General features: G+C 44.0%; 1 protein-coding gene across 1 annotated transcript in view; it reads left to right on the top strand.

Annotated features, from left to right (window-relative positions):
• The window catches only part of SLC22A4 (solute carrier family 22 member 4), a 53,687-nt gene extending 29,783 nt beyond the window's left edge, over positions 1-23,904 (top strand). The window contains exons 5-11 of the mRNA XM_056124849.1: positions 277-448; positions 4,869-4,995; positions 12,948-13,048; positions 14,742-14,956; positions 17,429-17,611; positions 19,748-19,883; positions 23,137-23,904. Of these exons, the coding sequence (XP_055980824.1) occupies positions 277-448; positions 4,869-4,995; positions 12,948-13,048; positions 14,742-14,956; positions 17,429-17,611; positions 19,748-19,883; positions 23,137-23,212 (1,010 nt within the window). The 3' untranslated portion in view covers positions 23,213-23,904. The remainder of the gene's footprint in view (positions 1-276; positions 449-4,868; positions 4,996-12,947; positions 13,049-14,741; positions 14,957-17,428; positions 17,612-19,747; positions 19,884-23,136) is intronic.
• Positions 23,905-24,155: the final 251 nt, after the last annotated feature.

Genomic DNA, 24,155 nt, shown 5'->3' on the forward strand with positions numbered 1-24,155 from the left:
CCAAAAACAAACAAACAAACAAACAAACGAGATTGCCTTGCAAAATAGGGACCTGTGGCTCCTTTTGAAGTCTCATGAAAAACCCTTCCTTGGAAAAGGAACTGTCTCAGGTCACATCCCACCTTCCTCTACCCTGACCCCTCTGCTCAGGGCCAGGAGGCAAACATCTTTTCCCTTTTCAAAATGGTTGGATTTGAACTCCAACTAGGTAATAATGTAAAGAGCAAATGTTAAAGTGAGTGAAAAATGCTAACATGCCTCCCTTGTTTTGAACAGGAACAGAAATTCTTGGCAAGTCAGTTCGTATTATATTCTCCACATTAGGAGTGTGCACATTTTTTGCAGTTGGCTACATGCTGCTGCCCCTGTTTGCTTACTTCATCAGAGACTGGCGGATGCTGCTGCTGGCGCTGACGGTGCCGGGGGTGCTGTGCGTCCCGCTGTGGTGGTGAGTGTGGCCCGGTCCCAGACAGCCCCTTGCAGAGGGACCAGCGTGCCCGGAGCCAAACCTGGCGTGGACCTCGTGTGCGCATGCGTGATCTCCCTGGCATTGGCCGCGTCCAGGCCTTGAAGCCCAGAGTATTGGCCACCGTGAGGGGGCTGCTTTGTACTTGGGTCTTATTCTCCTCTGTTCTTAGGAAATGCAGCCCATTTGTGTCTGTTGTTTGTGGACATGGTACCACCATTGGGCATTGTTTTAAACTATGCCTATGGCCCTTTGACTCTCTCTCTCTCCCTCACTCTCTCTCCTTTTCTGTCTTCCTCTCTCTCTTCCTCTCTTCCTCTCTTCTCTCTCTCTTCCTCTCTTCCTCTCTCTTCCTCTCTTTCTTTCTCTCTCTCTCTCCTCTCTCATATCTCCCTTTTTATCTCCCTTTTTATGTATTTAACCAATATAATTTCCTCAAACTTCCCTATCATCCAATGATTCACAGCGAAGGGATGTTGATAGGTCTGGTCTGACTGGGAGAGAGTTAACTTGTTTATTGACTTTCTAGCAGAGTATTCTCTCCTTTTCTCTCCAACCCTTCAACCCAGTTTTGACACAAGTGGGAATAACAAAGAAGCTTGGCGATAGTGAGCCCAGTTTTATGCAATATGATTATCTGGGATGTTACAGACAAGAAAAAAGACTGGGACTAGTGGAAGCAAGGGATATGGCTCTGGTAGTAGAACATATACCTAATATGTTCTGACTGCAATCTCTAGGACCACATGGCCCCCCAGGTACAACTGGGTATACCCCTGGTGGCCCCAGAGTGCTGGCAGCTATCCCTTATTTAAAAAAGAAAAAAGAAAAAGAAGAATGGAATAACATTCCAGCCATACCCTCTCTTTTGAAATTTCCCTCTTTTTTGGTCTTTCATATTTAAGCAAGAAGAAAGGAAGTTTCTTCCCTTAGTGAATCTGTTTCTTCCTTCTTCCATTTTTCTCCCCAACTAAATTCTTCCTGTTTGGTTTCCTGGTATCAAAATGGAATCTCCCAATAGTGGCTGATTTTGCTGAATGGCTTGATCTCCATGAAGGACTCTCTTCATCTTCCTGATGAATCACAACTGTTTAGCGACACTGCAGAACTGTGGGAAAGGGTAAAGTCACCCCACACCGGCCCAAGAGCTCCTTCCCTTTGTCCCCGGGACACCCTCTCTGTGCTTATGCTGAAATTTTCCTTCCAGAAGTGAGGTTTCTCCTGAGAGATGACCATTTGGGGCTTCATTTTTTGGAACTCACAGTTTAATCTTCAGGGTTGTACCATCTCTGGTCTCTTTGCCGAGGAAGTTCCCACGAAGGGACTTTACCTCACTAGGAGTGCAAGGCAACCCCTGAAACTGACAGGCTTCACCTCTGGGTCTTGCTGACCCAGCTAGCAGGTTGGACCACTCCAAACTACTTTACTATTTTTCATGACCTCTAAGGCAGAGGTGGCTTACCAATGGTAATTGTTGGCATGGGACATAAATGGGGGGAAAGAATGCTTTATTTTTTCCTAAGTTTCCTGGAATTTGAGAGACAGAGAGTTAAAGGTTAGATATTGTTGGAGACTTCCTCTGGAATGGAACGCAAGTTTCAAATAAAGCAGACTGTTTTTTCCATAGTGCTATTACAAAAAAAGCATACCAGATTTACAATATCCTGGAATGATATTCTGGAATGAAATCATTACCATCATTATCATCATCACTGTCGTTATCATCATCATCCGTCTCAGTTCCTCTCTCCGCAACCCCCTCCTAAATGAATTGTAAAAGATCAACATTTTCAAGTGATTAGTGGTTCTCTCAGCACATGTTACTCAAAGATTATTGTATGTCTCTTTAGGTGAATGATTTTGCTCACCTTTGTTCCCTGGCTCTGAACTCAGAGACCAATACTTTTAAAATATGTTTTAACCAAACTTATTACTGTATTATTCTGTGTGTGTGAGAGAGAGAGAGAGCAGTCAGGGAGAGAGAGGAGTGGGGGAGGGGAAGAATAAAAATAAATAGAGGGGTTCTGATCCCCAGAGAGAAAGGGCTTTAACTTGTAGGATTCGCCTCAGAATCAGATATCACAGTGGGGAGCAAGTCTGGTGTCAGCTGAGCTGGTATCTTTCCCTGAGGAGCTCCTCACTCTTGCTCTAGGGACAGAGTTGCTTACAAGGCAGTTTCTTGTGTGTTCCTGGCTGCGGGCACTGCCCCAGACTGAGAGTCAGCACTCACCAGTCAAGTGCTCATCTGGAAAGCTTGACAGCAGTCTTATAATCTTTCTATAAAAATATCTCCTTGAGGGGCTGGAGCAATAGTACAGTGAGTAGGACACTTGCTTTATTTACATCTGGCCCAAATTTGTATCTCAGCACCCCATACGGCCCTCCAAGTCCCACCTGAGTGCAGAGTCAGGAATCAGTCCTGGGAACTACTGAGTGTTCCCCCGAACAAACAAAATAACAAAACCATCTTCAGGGTGGGACTTTGTGGAGAAGTCTTCACTAGTACTGAGCCGCCTGGATGGTATGGGGATTGCTTGGGGCTCCCTGCTGATGGGGAGGTGCTTCAGCAACACCCTCCTGTCCTGTTTGAACTCAGTCTCTGGAGAGGCTCAAGTTCATTTGGCACTGCACTGCCTTTGAAATCATCAGCTGCACTTGGGACTTTGCACGCCCAAACCCGGCAATTCCAAGGTGGCAATCCCAGAAGCCCTGGGTTTAATGGACTGGAAATGGGAGGAGAAGTACATGGGGCCTCCACGGGCATGTGGGCACTTTCATACCCCAGGTTTCCTTTAAACCATTTGGCCGTAACTGAGTGGAGTCCGTGTATTGGGGTGGGGAGTTCAGATGGCAGCATAGGGAAAGCTCAATGCTAGGAACCCTAAGTGCAGCGATGGCTCTCAGGGCAAGGAAGATGGATGTTTCTCGGCATGACCTAATTGGGAAAATATACTACTCTGCAGCAGAGGAACCTCGAGAGAGTAGTTGTGTGGTTAGATCGAAGCCTGTGGGGCTACGGTGCAGCCATTTACATTATGATTAATTTAAATTAAATTAAAGATTTGTTTCTTCACCACTCTACTCCCCCTGGTGCGATTGCCATTGATGGTTCGTGGGTAGCACAAGGAGTGAACAATTACAGAAGTTGCCTTAGAGAATTCAGCCTTAAGTTGTTAGGAAGGTCCATGACCTAACATCTCCACAGTGGCTTCAGGAACTAAGGGTTATTCTGAAAAATGTAAATGTGATTTATTTGCAACCTAGTGTCCTAGAAGCTTGGGGAAGGGAGCTGGGATCTGCTATCTGACAGCTGTGTTTGACTATGAGTTTAGCTTGAGATTTTGGAGTGGCCTGTTCGTTTTAGGCCTCTCTACTCCATGTAATTCATTTTCCAAGATAACTAAGTCCTGATGAAGAGTAAGGAAAACATGAGATGGCAGAAGAGTGTCAAGAGATTTTGAGAAATACATATTAGGAAATAGAAAACTACAAATAAATATGTGATAAAATTAATAGAAATAGAAAAAGACAAATGAGAAAAGAAGTCAGCTGTTTTTCAAGTATCATTTGCACATGTAGCTAGATTACTTTTAAAAATTAAATTTCTAGGGGCCAGAGAGATGGGACAGGGTTTAATGCATTTGCCTTGCAAATAGCCAACCCTGTTTTGATCTCCAGCACCATATATGGTTCCCTGAGCCCCACCAGGAACAATCCCTGAGCACAGAACCAAGAGTAAGCCCTGAGCACTTCTAGGTGTGGTCCCAAAACAATCACAGCAAAATTAAATTTATGGACCTAAAAAAAAAAGACAGTGTTGGCTGTTTTCTCAACACTGGTTTGAGTGCTTGCTGACCTGGGGGACGTGGACACTCTAGGGAGAGCTCCCAGGAAGGAAGCCATCTATTCACCGCCCTCTGGCATCATTAGGTTCAGGGACGTGGTCACCCTGGCCAACAATCCCCCCAACAAACCCATGCACTTCACCAGGTGGGGCCTCAGGATGCTGCCAGGTTCTCGTGCACACACTGAGATAAATGTCACCTGCTAACCAGAGGCTGAGTGTCTGGCAGGAGCCCACTGCCTGGCAGGGCTCAGAGGGCATCTCTGGCGCCCTGGCCCTAGCACCCCCTTTCCCACATCCCCTGTCTATTACTAGCTTACAGAACAACCTACCTTTTTTGGGATTGGATCAGAACTTTGAGACTTGAAGATGCTTTTATTTATTCCTAGAAATAACAATCCTATAGCAATAGAAATCTGAGGAGGCTTCTCTCCCAAGTTTCTTAGAAAGACAAACTAGAATGGGACAAAGTCAGAATTATTTGGGGGCCATGGAGGGTTGGGAGTATAAAACCCAGCAATTGTGAAAAAATTATAAACCCTTCAAAATGAATTCTAGGTTTATTCCTGAATCTCCCCGATGGCTGATATCCCAGAGACGATTTACTGAGGCTGAAGATATCATTCAAAAAGCTGCAAAAATGAACAAAATAACTGCCCCAGAGATGATTTTCCGTCCTGATGAGGTAAGCATTTGCAGATGTTTCCTCCGGAGAGTGACTCTGCATTCTTGGTTGGGTGGAATTTAATTTTATTCAATTATTTTGGGGGTATAGGGACCTCCCAGGCAGTGCTCAGGAGATCCGGGGGACCTCACCACTGAGTCTCAGCCAACCAGACCATCAGTTCAGCTCTAGGGCCTGAGGATGTGATGCTGCTTGGACCCTGAGTGTCAGGATATCCAGGTCACCCCCTCTGGGGCTGCACCTGGCAATGCTTAGAGGACTGCATGGTGCTGAGCATGAAACCTGGGTTGGGCATATACCAGGCATGCCCCCTAACAGCTGTTCTTTCTCCCAGCTCCTATTCAGTTGGGTTTTATGGAATTTAATTTTAAACTCCCCCCCTTTTTTTTTTACTTTTTTATTGAGTCTGTTCATCATTGGATTTCAGACATACAGTATTCCAACACCCATCTCTCCACCACTGTATATTTCCCAGCACCAGTATCCCCAGTTTTCCTCTCATAACCCCCCACTCCCCACCCCCTGCCTGCCTCTATGGCAGGTGCTTTACTTTCTCTCTCTCTCTTTCTCCCCCCCCCCTTTTGCTATCCCCACCCCTTTTTTTGGTGCCCATTATGTTCTACATACTCTATAGGGGTCTTGGGGATACATGATGATTAAGCTTTGAGAGAAAAATCACCTTTAGGGGCCACAGAAATAGTACAGTAGGGAGGGCATTTGCCATGTAGCCAACTTGGGTTTAATCCCCACGTCCCCATACGGCTCCCTGAGACCACCAGGAGAGACTCCTGAGTGCAGAGCAAGGAGCAAGCCCTGAGCACCACTGGGTGTGATCCCAAAACCAAAATGAATGAGTAAATAAAAGAACATCACTTCTAAGGGCTGTATATGAACTGTAGCACTGTAGCACTGTCCTCCCGTTGTTCATCGATTTGCTCAAGTGGGCCTAGTAACGTCTCCATTGTGAGTCTTGTTACTGTGTTTGGCATATTGAATACATCACGGCTAGCTTGCCAGCTTTGCCATGCGGGTGAGAGAGTCTCGGTAGCTTGCCAGGCTCTCCGAGAGGGGCGGAGGAATCAAACTCGGGTTGGCCTGGTCGGCTGCGTGCAAGGCTAAGGCCCTACCCTCTGTATTATCGCTCCAGCCCGTGTATGAATTAAGTACAGTAATATGCAGCTTGCTTGGCATATAGCAAGAGTTCATGAAATATCAGTTCCCTTTTGTTTAGAAAGCTTACCTACAACTTTTTTTGGGGGGGAAGGTAATTGGGCTACCTATAAATATACCAGTCCTATACTGTGGATTTTTGTTTGCTGTGAGGATGATACAGGTCAGTGCTGGGGGGCTGCTTCAGGCTCAGTGCTATGGACCATGGGGTGCGGGGGTGGGAGGGTAAAATGCGGTCCTCCCTGGGCTTGCTCTTTCAAACCCATGTGCTCCCTTGAAAACATGATCCTCTCTTTCTCTCCCATCAGGTCTTTGGAAGGCAATTTCATTCAATAAAAGCTATCTTGCTTTTACTTAAAAAAGAAAACAAACAAACAATCAACACATCCCTCCCACAAATAAAGCCTGTACTCAACCCTCATCCATCTCCCTGGTTTTTGCTGGTGATTTTTTTCTTTCTTTTTTTTTTCTTTTTTCTTCTTTTTCTTTTTTTTTTTTTTTTTTTTGCTGGTGATTTTTAAATATTTCTATTAAGTGGCAAAAAATGTATTGGTGGAGTTGGGAGAGATAGTACAGAAAGTGGGAACTTGCTTTGCATGCAGCTGACTCGGGTTTAATCCCTGGAACCCTGTATGGTCCCTGAGCACTGCCAGGAGTGATCCATGAACACAAAGTCAGGAGTAAACCCTGAGCACCATGGGTCTGGACCCCCCCCAAAAAGTATAGGAGACCTGTTCTGGTCATGGGCCTGACATGCCCTGATCCAGCTGAGGAAGCTGTGCACACCCAAAACCTGCAGGGCTGCGGGCCCTCGCTTGCTCCCTGGGAAAACAAGTCAAGTTACGCATGTGTTTTATTGTAACTCAGAGCGTCAGGGAGATGAAGGAGGAGATGACTGAGTACAGGCTAAGTTTCCAAGAAGTGGACAATATGTGCAGCCAAAGAGGGCGTGCACAGTTGTTCAGGGCCTGGGGGCAGCTTCAGAGAGGGGAGGAGGGGATGGGGCACGGGGTGGGAAGGCAACCCAATGGAGGGCTGCTTAGGGCACTGTGAGCAGGTGGTCAGCACTCCCCCTGCTCAGGTGTGCCCCACTGCAACCCCAGAAAAGGAGCCCCGTGCAAACCCATGTGTCCCCCACCCCCACCCCCAGGGCATCCTTCTCAGGCCTGCAGGAACTTTGACAGAAACATCTTCCTGAGCCAAGGCTGGGGGCTATTTACAGTGGCAGAACCCAGCCTCTTAGGGCTGCCAGAGCAAAGAGCACCTTACCTTTTTCTCAAGAATTTCACTCCCAAGCACTGCTGAAAGTAGACTATAGACCGAACACTGGCCACTCAATACCTCTATTGTAAACCACAACACCCTAAAGAAAAGAGAGAGAGCCAAAGGGAATGCGCTGCCACAGAGGTGGAGTGGAGTAGAGGGGGGATGGGGTAGGGGGTGGGAGGGTTACTGTGTTTCATTAGTGGTGGAGAATGGGCACTGGTGAAGGGATGGGTATTCAATCATTGTATAACTGAAACCCAAGCACAAAAGTTTGAAAGTCTACAACTGTACCTCATGGTGTTTCACTAATAAAAAAAATTTTTTTTTAAATTTCACTCCCAGGGACTGGAGCAATAGCACAGCCAGTAGGGCATTTGCCTTGCACGCAGCCAACATGGCCGACACAGGTTCGATTCCCAGCATTCCATATGGTCCCCCGAGCACCGCCAGGAGCAATTCCTGAGTGCATGAGCCAGGAGTAACCCCTGAGCATCGCCTGGTGTGACCCAAAAAGCAAAAAGAAAAAAAAAATTTCACTCCCAGCTTCAGGCAGTTAAACCAAATGCAAAAATAACACTGGGAGTGGCTAACATTCTTGCCCCAGGGTTGTGCTGGATATCATTCTATAAGAGTTGGATTTGTAGTCTGAGTTCTGTTTCACAGAAACTTACAGATCTCAGACCTCCATGGAAAAGGTAATTATGAAACATGGAAGAGATGCAGCGATGCAGATGAAACAAAAATAAAGTGCAGTGTCAGACACATGCATTTGGCAAGCCTGGTTGCTCCCTGCCATGAGGAAGTTCAGGTTCACTGAACCTTTTGGGCAAGCCAGTGAGGGGCAGAGAGCATTGCTGGCCCAGGGTCTCCCTGGCTCCTCTCCTGGGGAGGGGGAGGGTGGAGGCCCTGGGAACAGTAGTCAGTCCGCTCAGAAGGATGCTTCAGAGCCTGGTATATGCCAGGCACAGAGTTCTGCCCACTTGCTGCTATGCTCACCTTGGCTCACAGGCCAGTTTTTCCGAAGGATGATTGGGTACAAAGTTCAGTCACTTCCCAGGACCACATAGCTAGAAGTCAATGGATCTGTCTGGTACCAAAGTGAATGCTCTTATCAGTAGTGCTTTCCTACCTCCTGTTGGGTCAGTGGCATTAACCTGAACAGGAAATAACATAATATCTTAAGGGGCCAGAGAGCTAGTACAGAGAGGGGGTGAGGCGTCTGCCTGGCATGCTGCCAACCAGGCTTTGACCTCTTGCTCCTTTTAGCCTCCTAAGCACCACCTGGTGTGGCCCAGCAGGTCCTCAAAACTGCAGCACCTGAGCAACACTACATCCTTGGGTTCCACTGACCGAGTGTTACTGGACCCTTAAATACTGCTTGGGAGGACCACCTCCCAAGAAAGCATCTTTTTTTTTTTTTTTACTTTTTGGGGTCATATCCGGCGATGCATAGGGTTTACTCCTGGCTCTTCACTCAGGAATTACTCCTGGCGGTGCTCAGTGTACCATATGGAATGCTGGGAATCGAACCCGGTTTGGCCGCGTGCAAGGCAAATGCCCTACCCGCTGTGCTATTGTTTCAGCGCCCCCAATAAAGCATTTTAAAAGTAATTTGGTAGTCTTGTGGGCCAGACAGGTCATGTACTTGTCTTTTTTTTTCTTTAATTTTTTAAAAACTATTTTATTTTTATAAAATTGTTCACGGGCTGGAGTGATAACACAGCAGGTAGGGCATTTGCCTTGCAAGCAGCCAACATGGCCAACCCGAGTTCGATTTCTCCGCCCCTCTCAGAGAGCCTGGCAAGCTACCGAGAGTATCTCGCCCGCATAGCAAAGCCTGGCAAGCTACCCGTAACGTATTCGATATGCCAACCACAGTAACAGTTGTCACGATGGAGACATTATTGGGCCCGTTTGAGCAAATCGATGAACAACGGGAGGACAGTGACAGTGAAAATTGTTCACAATATTTGATTATATTTAATATTCAAACACCAGTTTCACCACCATTATACCTTCCCGCCACCATCTTTCCATCCTGAGCCCCAGACCCTGCCCCCCAAGCAGAACCAAAATAATTTATTTTGTACTGCTAGTACAGCAGGTAGGGCATTTCCAGTAAAAATAAGACCAAAAGTGCTAGTACAGCAGGTAGGGCATTTCCACCAAAAGGTTTCTTAGAGGAAGATATGTGAAGATTGTTGAATTTCACCCAAGAACCATTAAGCCCTAATATAAGAGATTAGTAACATGTTGTTAAAGGTTGAGCCTTGTGTGCTTATATCTATATCTGTATAAATATATTCCCCCCCCCCCTTAGATTGGTTACCTTTTACTTTAAGCCCAATCAACTGTGGTACACTACTCTTCATAGATTGGTGGTGTAAAGTACAGATGTCATGAGGTCCAGGTATAGATTCACTCATGGGTGAGGCTTGTCTGAGCATGTGGAGAGCACCATGAGCATGGTGGCGGTTGAGTTCTGGAGGTTTTCGGCTGCTGGGGCTCTGTTGGGGTGCGGAGGGTCCTCACCTGCTCCCCTCCAAATTGCCCCAAATGAAACAGCCTGGCGCAGGGTCTGGCAGCATGGCTAGGTGTATTGACTTGTCTTATTTATATGAGCCCCTGGATTTAAGGGAGTGGCCCTATGCAAGCAAGTGACCTTGGGTTCTCTGACCTCCCTCAGAACCACCTTCAGCATGCTGGGGGTGCTGGCTCCAAAGGCATTCTGATGGCTGTACACAGGCCAGAGGCACCACCAGACACAAGAACTGTTTTTACCTGAATTTGCCAAACCTGGATGCTTATAGCAGTCATTCAAGGAGCTCTAAGAATACAGTCCCCAGGCCCCATGGAATACCCAGCAGGCCCAGAGAGGGGCACAACAATCAGGGTTTGGGGAAGCATCCAGTGTGCCCTGTTCCATATATGGCACCCTGCCACACCAGCAGGAGGGCTTCTCTCTTTCAGACTTGAAACATTTTAGTTTCAGTTGAATAACTGTGTTTATCAGTATTTCTAATAAGTGGCAAGTTAAATTTTGTTTCTTATCTTTCCGTGTGTGTGTGTGTGTGTGTGCGCGCGCGCGCGCGCGCGCACGTGTGTGTCATACCCAGTGGTGCTCAGGGCTTACTCCTAGCTCTATACTCAGACATCATTCCTGAAGGTAGTAAGGAGGCCATATCCAATGCTAGGGATCCAACCCAAGTTAGCTGTGTACAAGGCAAGTTACTTGCCCACTGTACTATCTCTGTAGCCCACCCATGTGGAAAGTGGCAAGTTAACTGTAATAAATTGAAACTAATTGAGGGGATTCCACATAGAGTGGTAAGAAATCGCCACTGACAACTTGCATTTGTTCCTCAATTATTATGATAGTAATAATGCTATAGTTAAAACATGTTAGACCTTTACAATGGTTCAAATACAGTGCTGCTAAGCTTTATACTGTCACTGTCACTGTCCTCCCGTTGTTCATCGATTTGCTCGAGTGGGCCCAGTAACGTCTCCATTGGAGACTTTGTTGTTACTGTGTTTGGCATATCGAATATATCACGGGTAGCTTGCCAGGCTCTGCCGTGTGGGTGAGATACTCTCAGTAGCTTGCCGGGCTCTCCGAGAGGGGTGGAGGAATCGAACTCGGGTTGGCCATGTTGGCTGCGTGCAAGGCAAATGCCCTACCACTGTGCTCCAGCCCAAGCTTTATACATATCTCCTTTTGTCTTCTCAGTACCCAATTAGCATACCCATTTAAAAATGTTTTGTTGTTTTTTGGGGGGGACTGGAGCGCATAGGGCGTTTGCCTTGCACGCGGCTGACCCGGGTTCAGTTCCTCCGTCCCTCTTAGAGAGCCCGGCAAACTACCCAGATACTATAAAAAGAGTATCCCCACCCGCACAGCAGAGCCTGGCAAGCTCCCCGTGGCATATTCGATATGCCAAAAACAGTAACAAGTCTCACAATGGAGACATTACTGGTGCCCGTTCCAGCAGATCAATGAACAATGGGAGGACAGTGCTAAGTGCAGTTTTTTGGGGGCCACACTCTGTGAGCTCAGGATGTGCACCAGCAATTACTTCTTTTTTTTCATATTGTTATTTTTTTTTAATTTTTATTAGTGAAACACCATGAGGTACAGTTGTAGACTTACAAATTTTTGTGCTTGGGTTTCAGTTATACAATGATTGAATACCCATCCCTCCACCAGTGCCCATTTCCCACCTCCAATGCTCCCAGCATCCCTCCCACCCCCCACAACCTCCTATCTCACCCAACCCCTGTGGCAGGGCATTCCCTTTTGTTCTCTCTCTCCTTTTGAGTGCTGTGGTTTGCAAAAGAGGCATTGAGTGGCAATCATGTTTGGTCTATAGCCTACTTTCAGCATACATCTCTCATCCTGGGAGGATCCTCCCAACACCCTTTACTTGGTGCTCCCTTCTCTATCTGAGCTACCTTCTCCCCCAGCATTACACCAGGAATTACTTCTGGTGGTGCTCAGGAACCATATAGGATGCCAGGGATCAAAACTGGGTCTGGTACAAGCAAGGCAAGTGCCCTACCAGCTGTACTATCTCTCAGATTCCAGCATACCCATTTTCCAGAGAAATAAACTGAGATTCAGAGAGGGTAAAATGTGGCTTGACCAAGGTCTCCAAGGATATGATCAGGATATGATTGTTCTGAGCTAAGCAAACACAAGATTGTTCTAATGCTAACAATAATACAAGTATAAAAAGCATATATATCTATATATACATGAGCTCTATGGCCTTACCCTCTCAAGCATCCCTTAAGGAAGCAGCCCAGTGGGACTCATGCCCCTTGGAGTGTCAACCAAAGAGTATGAAAGGCTAGGCTTTCTAGTAAAAGACAGGGACCAGTGTTATAGGTTTAATAGGCTTCTGTCCGAAATGGGCCACACATATTTCATAGTGTTAGAGTAAATATTCCTTATGTTACTGTATCACTGTATCACTGTTATCCCATTGGTTATCGAATTACTCAAGTGGGCGCCAGTAACGTCTCTATTCCCCTCAGCCCTGAGATTTTAGCAGCCTCTTCTTACTGGTCTTTTCCCAACAATTGGAGGCTCTTGCAGGGTCAGGGAAATGAGACCTATTGTCGTTACTGTATTTGTCATATTGAATATGCCATGGGGAGCTTGCCTGACTCTGCCCGTGTGGGCAGGATACTTTCCGTAGCTTGCCGGGCTCTTCGAGAGGCCTAAGTGGGTAGGAAGTGTCTTATAATGTGTTTCGAGGCTGCAGCAGTCCAGAAAGCAGCCACAGTGGTCCAGAAAGTGGCCTGGAGCGTGGCGGTGGTTGGGCAGTGGAGGTCGGCTGCTGGGGCTTGGTCCCTTGGGGTGGGGAGGGCTCTCACCCATATGTCAATGCTCTTTTTTCCACCAAATTTAAGACTTCTGTGTCGAGACAGTATCTGTGCAAGTTTTACCTGTGTTGCCATGGTTGGGATCCTACTCACTCCCCTCCTTCTCGTGGTTATTTGCATTATTTTAGCTACAGGAGCTGACACCCCTGAAGAAGCAGAATGTTTACATTCTGGACCTGTTCAGAACTCAGAATATTGCCACAATAACCATTATGTCTTTGCTGCTGTGGTAAGTGTCGTGGAAATGGGGTGGCAGTCCATGATTATTACAGCTTCTACTCTTTTCATGAGGGAAATTGGGCAAGACCTGGGTTTGTGACACAAAATAGAAATGATAGGATTTTAAATTATTTGTATGTGCTGCCAAATTTCAGGCATTTAGTCCAGTTATGGGGGACCTTTCATGCCCAGGGAATATCTCCCATAACTGGATGCTGAAACAACCTCCCAGGCTCAGTATTTAAGTCTACAGTCCTGTGGATCACAGGGAAAGGTCCCTCCCCACTCTACTGGGATAGTGATGTAAGGATCCTGTGTCTGGCATGCAAATTCATCCACAGCTCCCCAAAACTATGTCTGGCTCTTTATACTGGTTAGTAGATAACTCACAAGAGGTTCAAAGGCAGGGAAGTAATGAATCAGAGCAGTAAGCTAAGTATAAGGACCTGTCTTCCAAGAACAGTGAAAAAAATAGAGAACATTTTCATCACACACAACTAGCTGGTTTAGAGTGCAGCTCATCAATTTCTAGCACCCTGATGTCTTGCCACCAGAAGAAGCCAGTGGCAGAGTTTCTGCCTCTTAGTTGGGCTTGTCTGTCTGAGGCACAGGACTTTTCTCGCTGCAGGCCTCATGGTGTTTCACTAATAAAAAAATAAAAAATAAAAATAAAAGAATTTGCAGGCACCCGCGCCTTGAGGCTTATCCACAGCACTGCCACAGCTGAGCCCATGATAAAGTAGTCAGCGGTTTTATCTGAGCTGTCCGAGTAACCAACGTGGAAGCCACTGAGCTTCCTAGAAAACTGTTGTTTGGTTTCAGATTAGCCCTTGAGCTTCCTAGCCTCGTTGAGTATGTCTACAAAGAGTCACTTTTAGAAATCCTATGGTTTTCAGTCAGGTTAATAAGAAGCAGATCACTATGGAGAGATCACTGTAAGATCACTTATTTGAGGAGAAGTTTCTACCTGGCAGTTCACTGACAGGCTAGGCTGTGCTCTTTGTAACTTTTTGATGCGTTATAGGATGGTTATACCCCTCCCTAAAGTGAGTTTTACTTCATCCGTTTGAATTTACTGGAAGTGAGGTACTGAAGTGAAGCAATATAACCTCCATTATGATTTCTTCCTTTTGCTAAGAATGGAGTTGGAACTTTATTTTCAATGAGGTCACTGACATTTTTTTCTTTCTTCAAATAGGAGCTCTAAGATAATGATGATGTACAATAAATAGTTCATGAAAAGCTGAAATTAGAAATTAGTATAAGAGTTGATGAATGCTGGTGTATCTAGACTAGTGCCATCCAATAAAATTTATGAAGCAATTCAAGTAGATTTGTATTGTCAGTACATGACTCGGTAATGAAAATGTGGCTAAACATGACTGAGACATTGGATTGGAGAGATAGTACAGGGGGTAAGGTCTTGTCTTGCACATGACTGACCCATATTGGATCTCACCACCCAATATGGTCTCTCAAGCACTGCCAAGATTGATGCCTGAGCAGAGCCAGGGGTAAGGGCTGAGCACAGCTGGAGTGTGGTCCAAAATAACAGGAAGAAAAAAATTATTAACGTTACATTCAGCTGGCTAGTTGTCAGTTTCAGGACAGCAAGATGTAGCCAATTTCTTGACATCATGGAATTTTAGAGGAACTCAGGGCATTGTCTTGTCAATTTTTCACTTTTTGGTTTTGTCTTTCAGGATGCTCACCTCTGTGAGTTACTTTGCTCTATCTCTTGATTCTCCTAATTTGCATGGAGATGCCTACTTGAACTGTTTTCTCTCAGCCTTGATTGAAGTTCCAGCATACTTTACAGCCTGGCTGTTACTACGAACCCTGCCCAGGCGTTATATCATAGCAGGAGTGCTGTTCTTAGGAGGCGGTGTGCTACTGTTAGTTCAATTGGTGCCTGCAGGTATGAAGTTTTAACCAATATTAACAGCTTACCAGAGATTTCCTTGTCCAGCCAACAAGTAATCAGGGTTCTCTGTTTATGAAGCCTTTACTTCATAAACTATTCGGCTGTCACAGTCATCAGTCCATTAAATGAGTGATTAAATGCCTTTTAAATGCCTTTTCCCTGGTTTATAATAACTCCCTTTAAATAGAAGCATCAGGGGGCTGGAACTATAGCACAGCGGGTAGGGCACTTTGCCTTGCACACGTCCGACCTGGGTTCGATTCCCAGCATTCTATACGGTCCCCCAAGCAACCGCCAGGAGTAATTCCTGAGTGCATGAGCCAGGAGTAACCCATGTGCATCGCCAGATGTAGCCCAAAAACAAACAAACAAACAAAATCAGCCTTTGAGAATCAGAAATCACCAACTGCTTTAGAAGAGAAACTTTCCCTGACATCCTATTCATAGGAACAGTTACCTAAACCCACGGACCTTTTCATTTATTTTATTTCTTTGCTTTGGGGGCCACACCTGGTGGCGCTCAGGGCTTAGACCTGGCTTTGTGCTCAGGGATCACTGCTGGTGGGACTCGTGCCCCATGTGGGGTTCCAGGGATTGAATTCGGGTCAGCCGCACGCAAGGCTAGCACCCTACCTGTTGTACTATCATTTTGGTCCCTTTTTAAATTTACTTTTAAAATTTTGTTTTAGTCCTCTTCCCTTCCCCTTTGTCATTGTTGCTGCTGCAATAACACGTCACACATAGCTTCTGTGGTGACCTGAGTGTGCGCTTTGTAGGTGGCATTTGTGGCCACCTACTGTCCCTAGCGTCAGTACAATTGGGGTGCGGGGTGATGGGAATGTGTGACCTCTTATTTGCAGGTGCCTTGCCTCTGAACCATTTCCTGCACCCTCAACTGTCTTTCTTTGAGTCATGGTACCCAGTTTCATGGCACCTTCTATCTTTTTTCCTGAGGTGCATATTCAAGGGTTAGAGTTGGTGGGACATGCCAGCTCCAGAATAAATTTAGTGATTTCTGTGGGCTATAATCTTTAAGTAGTTAAAGAACACAGAAGAGACATAAAGAGCTTTCCTTTATCCCTATGTCTGGCTTCCTTACATAATTACAATAGAGGGTTGATACATAGAATGATATGTGGAAATACACGTTTCTTTTTTTAAAATTTATTTATTGAATCACTGTGAGAGCAGTTATAAAGCTTTCGGGTTTAAGTCTTGGTCATACAATGATGAAACACACGTCCCTTCACCAGTGCACATTTCCCACCACCAAAAACCCCAGTATACCCCCCATTTCACTCCCTCCCCTACCTGTGTGGCAGATGGTTTCCACATTACTCCCTCTCTACTTTGATTACATTCAGTATTTTGACACCAGATCCACCATTATTATTTGGGATTTTACCCCAACACTCACATCTGCCGAAAAGGCAACATTAGATAATTTTTTTCTATTGCTGATAATAATAATAATAATAATAATAATGTGTGTGTGTGTGTTTTGCACTGCCGCAGTAGTGACTGCATGATTTTGGAATTCTGAAATCTTAGTAATTAAATCTGGAGGGATTTCTGCCAAAAGCTGCTCGGTTTCTGAGTCTCTGGGATCATGGTTTAAGTCGCTTGTTGAGTGGCCAGAGGGCTCGTTCGTGGGCTGTGATTCAGGGATCTCGTGGGGTGGGGAAGGAAAGGGACAGCCCTGCCCCCATTCCAGGAAATATATGTTTCTTGATAGGATTAAAAGGATTGGTCTTTCTCTTTGAAAATAACTTGCTGACACTTTATCATGAAACTGTTATAACAAGTAAAAGTGCACTAAGGTCACTGGGTGCATAATCTTAAAGAACAGTAGAGGGAGGGGCTGGATCGAGAGTACAGCAGTTAGAGTGTTTGCCTTGCACTGGACCGATCTGGATTCATTCCCTGGCACCCCACACAGTTTCCTGAGAGTCTCTCCAGAGTGATCCCTGAGCACAGAAGCAGTAGTAAACCCTGAGAACCCCCAGTGTGTCCCCAAAACTAAATCCTTCCCTGCCACACACAAAAGAAGTTTTTTTAAAAAACAAAAGACAAAAACCTCTGTATGCACTGTTTTTTAATTTTTTTAAATTACCAAGACATATATGCAGTTACAAAGTTGTTTATGATTGGTTTCAGTCATGCAATGTTCCAAAACCCATTCCTTCACCAAGTGCACATTTCCCACCACCAGTGTTCCCAGTTTCCCTCCCATCCTCATCCCCAGCCTGCCTCTATGGCAGACAACTCTCTCTCTCTCTCTCTCTCTCTCTCTCTCTCTCTCTCTCTCTCTCTCTGTGTGTGTGTGTGTGTGTGTGGCATTATGATTTGCAATGCAGGTACTGAAAGGTTATCATGTATAACTTTATCTCCTTTCAGCACTCAGTTCTTAGTTCTTGTCCAGAATGATCATTTCAAGCTAACATTGACACTGGGTTTTTCTTACAGAGTACAGCAGTTTGTCCATTGGTCTGGTGATGCTGGGGAAGTTTGGGATCACTTCTGCTTTCTCCATGCTGTATGTCTTCACTGCAGAGCTCTATCCAACCCTGGTCAGGAATATGGCAGTGGGGGTCACCTCCATGGCCTCCCGTGTGGGCAGCATCATCGCTCCCTACTTTGTTTACCTTGGTGAGATACACTGCAGAAGTTTGTTATTTTCCAGATATAAAATATGAATGGGTTTTTATTATGAAAGATTCAAACAATTTATATAGAAAGGGCTAGAAAAAATACAAGTACCTTTTCTCTCTCAGCTCCCTATATGTGACAGTCCTAGAAATCATGAATATTAGTCATTTATGAGTAATTCTTCATAAAGTTTGTTTTGTACCACATGCATTTGTTGTGTATATGTAATGAACACAAAATTATATTAACTATATTGTTTCACAACATTGAAAAAACTTTATTTGGTATAAGAATATCTTTGCCTATTGCTATGTAACATTCTCTCATGGTCTAGTTAGTACATGATTTTCTAAGATGATATGTCCATTATTTACTTGACCGGCTCATGGATAAACATTCAGGCTTGCAGGGTTTTGTTACTGCAGAGATCACTGCAGTGCACATTCCCAACACCCTCATACTCTCTGTTTCTTGTTTACATATATTTGAACTCAGAGTCACTGAAGTAAAATTTCTGGAGCAAAGATAAAATGTCATAGGTAATTCCAAATTGACTTCTAAATATACCTTACATCTAACTATCACTTTATGATAGTGCCCATTTTCTTGCATCTAATAACCAACAATGGGAAGAATTGACATTTTTAAGCATTGATGATCTGTTATGTAAAAACTGGACATCATCATTCCTCTCATTCCATTTCTTTAATCATGAGTACAATTGAGAATTTTTCATATATATTTGTTAACATTCCACTTAACTTTTTCAGTGACAATATTGCTCACATCTTTCTTCTAGCCTTTCTTCTAATGGGCTATTCAACATTTTCATATTGATCTGTGAAAACCCTTTGTAATCAAAAGAAATTAGTCCTCCGTATATATTTTCCCCCTTTATTCCCTTTATTCAATTTTTCCCCTTTATTCTTCACATTTTTACTTTGTAAAATGATCTGTGCAATGCAGCAAACTTTGATTTTTATGAAACCACACTTCTTGATCTGGACTACTACCACAGAGGAGTTTGAGAGGGATGTTTAGTAAATTGAGGATCTGCCATGCCAAGTCAAATCCTCATTAAGGGATCTACTGGTGAGAGATGTAGGCTCTGTCTTCATTCTTTTTCATCATTCATTGCTTATATGTTGATTCAAACACATAGACACAGACTCACACCTCCCTCTTTATAATCTGAGACATATTTAAATAACCAGCAAGGCATTTTTATCTTAAAGGAAAAAACATTTTATCTTAAACGTGGTCTGCAGAACTCCCAGCACTCTCCCCCTGAGAGTTTTATCATATAGAATGGTGTTATTTTCCTTCTATGCCCCACTTTCTGTGCTTTTGAGTCAAGTGGTGGAGTATTAATATATAAGAAATGAAGGTGTCTTTAAGAGAGTTCTACAATCCACATGGCTACTGCCTTTGTGAGACAGAGGCCTCAATGAAGCTTCAAGGTAAATGCTGATGTTTCTGTTTTTTCTTTAACTAATTGCACTCTTAGATGTGTTGTTACCCTGAAATCTCTGTACATTTTCATCAAAAAGAAACCAAATTCATCAAAAAGAAACCAAGGTCTGGTGCCTGACATTTATTGATTTAAATGAAATTGAAATTAGTACTTAGGTTTCTTTGTTTGCTTGTTTGTTTTGGAGTCTCATAATTCTGTGGACCTAAAGTTCCACTACAGCCTGCTGGTTTGAACAAAAGCAAAGGTCGCTCTGTTCTTAATGACCAGCAGCCGTCCCTGCCACACCATGACCAGCCTCCTTCCTTTCCTGTCCTTCCATCCCCCTTCTCTAGTTATCTCCACCTGAAGAGGAGAACTTTGGTAGGCAACAATTTCTATCAAACAAGCATTGGTCACACATGAGTAAGTGGTAGGTTAGAGAATGACAGCTGATACGAAAGATCTTATGATAGTGCAAAATCAGGGAGGTTAAGTGATGAGGGGAATGCTGTGGCAGCGGAGTTTGCCAAAAAGAAACCAACACTACATCTTGTTTCCTATGAAAAATGTTCAGATCTAAAACGGCTCTCAATTACTGTTTGCCACCAGTAAAAGATAAGTCTCAAAAGCATCTGGAAGATTCCTTTGTCTCATTGTTGTTTCTTATGTCCCACCCCTCACAGGTGCTTACAACAGAATCCTGCCCTATATTCTCATGGGCAGTCTGACTGTTCTGATCGGACTCATCACTCTTTTTTTCCCTGAAAGTTTTGGAATGCCTCTACCTGAAACTTTGGAGCAGATGCAGAAAGTAAAAGGGTAAGTGGAAAAATGATACCAAAGGGCCAGAAACATAGTACACAAGAAGGGCGCTTGCCTTGCATGCAGTGTGGCCAGCCTGAGTTGGAATCCTGACACTATATACGGTCCCCTGGGCACCACTAGGGGCACCATCAGGTGTGGCCTAAAAGGAAAGGAAAAGAGAAAGAATGGAAGGAAGGAAGGAAGGAAGGAAGGAAGGAAGGAAGGAAGGAAGGAAGGATGGAAGGAAGGATCGATCTTAAAAGATAGCACATTTTCTTAGAAAGGATAAACATGCAAGAAGAACAAGGAAGGTTCTGAAAAAAGTAGAATGTGCTTGATCCATTAACAAAGCATAGAGTGAAGCAATGGAAATTAGTGGGATGTGCCAATGTGCTAATGGGATGGAATATAAATTCATGGATTACAATAATTTGGAATTACTTCCCCCCAATATAAGAAAAAGTATGTAAAAGGTAGCAATTTAGATTCAGTGGGGAGAGGAGGGAATGCACATATTCAGGAAATGTGTTAGAAAATTTACCCAGCCACTTGGAGAAATAAAAAAATTAAATCCTGGGGCCAGAGAGATAGTACATCAAGTAAGGTGCTTGCCTGGTATGCAGCTGAGCCAGGTTTGATCTCGGCACTCCATATGATTCCCTAAGCACCACCAGGGTAATCAGTGAATGATGAACCAGGAGTAAGCCCTGAGTACTACAAGATATGGCCCCAAAACCAAAAACTGAACAAAAAGCAAAAACATGAAAAGCTTAAACCCCACTTCAAAATATATCTAGGATAGAGACTGGAAAGATAACCTCAAAAGTCTGGAGCATCTGCCTGTCTACACAGGGCCCGTGGTTCAATCCCTGGCACTTCATGCTCTCTTGAGCATTTATGAGTGTATCCTTGGCAACCCCCAGTACTGCTGGGAGGCTGCTGTTGCCACAAAAGGCATAGTAAATTCTAGAAGGAATAAAAAGTTTGGCTGAAAATATGAAATCATAAAGATACGGGAAGAAAAATATGTTTATAGTCTTAGAAAAGGTCTTTCTGAACATGACATAAAAAAAAAAGAGCCATAAAGGGACTAGATTGAAATATCTGATTATGTAACTTTATATACTGTTGGCACAGCAAAAGAAGAAATCATAAATAAAGACAAAGGTCAGCTCAGGGAGATTTTTGCTGCACAATATAGACACGGGATTAATATATCTAACAAACAAAAGCTCTTAGCGTTCAGTGGAGTAAACTCAACAATGTAGTAGAAAAACTAGCAAAAAATACAGCCAGCAGCTTACAGAGAAGGATGCTTCAGTGGCTGATCCATAGAGAAAGATACTGTCCACACTAATTAAAAATAAATAAAATTAAATAATTATATTTAAAAATGGTTTTGTTTTGTTTATTTTGGGATCACCCCCAGCAATTCTTAGGTATTATTCCTGCCTCTGGGCTCAGAAATTACTCTTGGTAGTGCTCATGGGACCAAGTGCCTTACCCACTATACTATCTCTCCAGCCTCTTGATTCCATTTTATTATTATTTGTGGACCCAGATGATTAGTACTTCCTTCAGACACTAATTTTTTTTTTTGCCTCCCCAGTAAGGCTCAGGAACCCACAGGCATACCACGTACCTGACACTTGATTCAGTGCTCAGAGTAGGGGACACTATGGGTTCCAGGAATGGAATTTGGGGCCTTATGCATGCAGGGTCTGTACTCATCCTTTTAAACCATTTCCCCACCCACCCATTTTTTTTTTCTTTTTGGGTCATACCCAGTGATGCTCAGGGGTTACTCCTGGCTCTGCACTCAGGAATTACTCCTGGTGGTGCTTGGGGGGATCATATGGGATGCCAGGGATTGAACCCAGGTCGACCGCATGCAACGCTAACACCCTACCCGCTATACTATTGCTCTGGCCCACCAATGACTTTTTATGGCAAATGGGAGTCCCCTAAATTAGTTCAATTACGACACTAACTGTGGGAGTTTGTGTCAGACTTCACAGGTTTCTGGGGTCACAAGACTGACCTCTCTTAAGACGCCACAGCAAGTATGAGGTCCCCCAGGTTGTCCGTACTTCCTTCTAACCTGGCTACAGAGTTAAGTGTTTCCACACCCACTTCTTCCTTAAATTCAGTACGTTCCTAGAACTCAGGAAAACACGACTTAGCATTCTGGGTTGATTGTGGATCTGAGGGTGAGTTCTGAAATGTCCAGACATAGAAGCTTCTGTTCCTGTGGTTGAGGAGTGCCACTCTGCCACATACGCATGCGTTTGCCAACTTGGAGGCTCTCCAAATCCCATTGTTTAGAGGTTAGTTAAGACATTATCATCACACAAGCACAATCAATTATTAATTCAATCTCCAGCCCTCTTACCTCCCTGGAGCTGAGAGGGAGGCTGCAAGTTTCAGGTTTTTAACCACACTTTGTCTTTCATTGACCAGCGCCACACCCCAGGAATGGCAGGGCCAGCCAAGAGCCACCTCTTTATAATAAAAGACCAGACTCTCATTACCACATTACTTGGAAAATTAATAAGAGATATAGGAGCTCTGTATCAGGAATCAGGAAGACCAGAGAGAGAGTGCAATGGGTCAGAGCACATACTTGGCATGAAGGAGGCCTGAGTTTGATCCCCAGCACCTGCAGTATCCCTTGTGCACTGCTGAGAGTGACTCAAAATATAAAAGAATTATAGAGAAAAAAGAGTTTTTCTATGATACGAGATTGCCAAATATTTCAAAGATAAATGGTTCATTAAGAGAAGTTTTAGATTCTAGAGTGAAAATCTTAGCTTCAGTTCCCAAGTCTGCTGCATAATTTTGATCGGACTACTGAATTATCACTAAACCTCAGTATTCAAATCGGGTTTTATGGAAATAATTCATGTGACTATTGTGAGGTTTATGTAAGTAAAATACTTTTAGTGCCTGGACATGATAAAGTTTATATTGTGGATGGATTCTGATTCCTAACAAAACAGATACAGCAAAAGGTAGCATTTTTGATAGTTTTTTTTTTCTTCTGATGCTGCATAACTACTTCACTATCAGCTTCAACTTTCAAAGTACCCCATGCTTGCCTCTAGTCTTTCCTTAAGGAAATTGTAAGAAGAGTTTAAATTGTGGCTTTTCTTTCTGTCTAATGAAGAAAATAGCTCCATGTTTTCAAAATGATAAAATGCTAGTCTAGATGCATTTTTGAAGAGGGTCTTGAATATTTAAATTTCTTTAGCACCTATCTTATTTTCAGGTTCAGATCTGGGAAAAAAACAAGACATTCAATGGAGAAAGAGGAAAATCCCAAAGTTGTAATAACTACATTCTAATAAAAATTTCTTTCCCGTTTGGTGACCTGGGAGACAAATGCATGAGACTCTGAAGAAACCCAAGTCCTTTCTTTTGGTGGGCCTTGCCGTTGAGAAGTGTGTGTCATCCAGAAAACTCTGTACAGCCCTTCCAGATAACCGTCTGATTTTTAAGAGCCAACTGTTCCAAGAGAGTTCTGAATGAGATGAGTTTCTAAGACTTCTTTTTGAAAGTGTGTGTTGGTCAAGATTGATGAAGCCATACCAAGATTAACACTCATTTATTTCCAAGCATACAAATGCAATCCAAATAAGAAGAATGTTATTGTATTAGCACAATAATCAGGTGACAATGGTGTGTGTGTGTGTGTGTGTGTGTGTGTGTGTGTGTGTGTGTGTAAGGGCAGTATGTAAGTGAAACAGCACATTTAAAATGATTGCTATTTTTAAAGTGAACTTACTGAAGTAACAAAACGATTATATGTAATAATCCCTTCTAAAAATATTTATGTACTCAGAGAAGACTGATATTAATTAAAAACATTTTAAAGTGAAATGCAGCAGATCTGAGACCTGGCTCCTGGAGTCAACAGAGAACCTAAGGCCACTCTGAGCGGTGGTGACAGAGGAGGCCCTCACAGCCAATGGAATGGGGCATGTGCTTTGTGCTCTTTTTGAATATGTGACTAAGTCATCTGTTTCCTAAGACTATTTCCTAAGAGATATTTTGCTGTCAAAAAGAATGAGGAAAACGGCCAAACCTGTTAGATCAGTAAAGATTACTTGCTCGTCTGTGTCCCAAAGCCAACCAGGGTCAGCACCCAGAAGGGCATCCAAGCCAGCAACCTGCAGAACCTTTTCAAACAGCCCTTTCCATCCATTCTTACCTTTCTGATACTTTACATGAAGCTGTTGCCTTTCAGGGGTGCAACTGATCTGGAACAGGGAATCTGAATTCCATGAA

The sequence above is a fragment of the Sorex fumeus genome, unplaced genomic scaffold (genome assembly GCF_029834395.1).
Source record: "Sorex fumeus unplaced genomic scaffold, SorFum_2.1 ptg000051l, whole genome shotgun sequence".
In the NCBI taxonomy this organism is placed as follows: Eukaryota; Metazoa; Chordata; class Mammalia; order Eulipotyphla; family Soricidae; genus Sorex; species Sorex fumeus.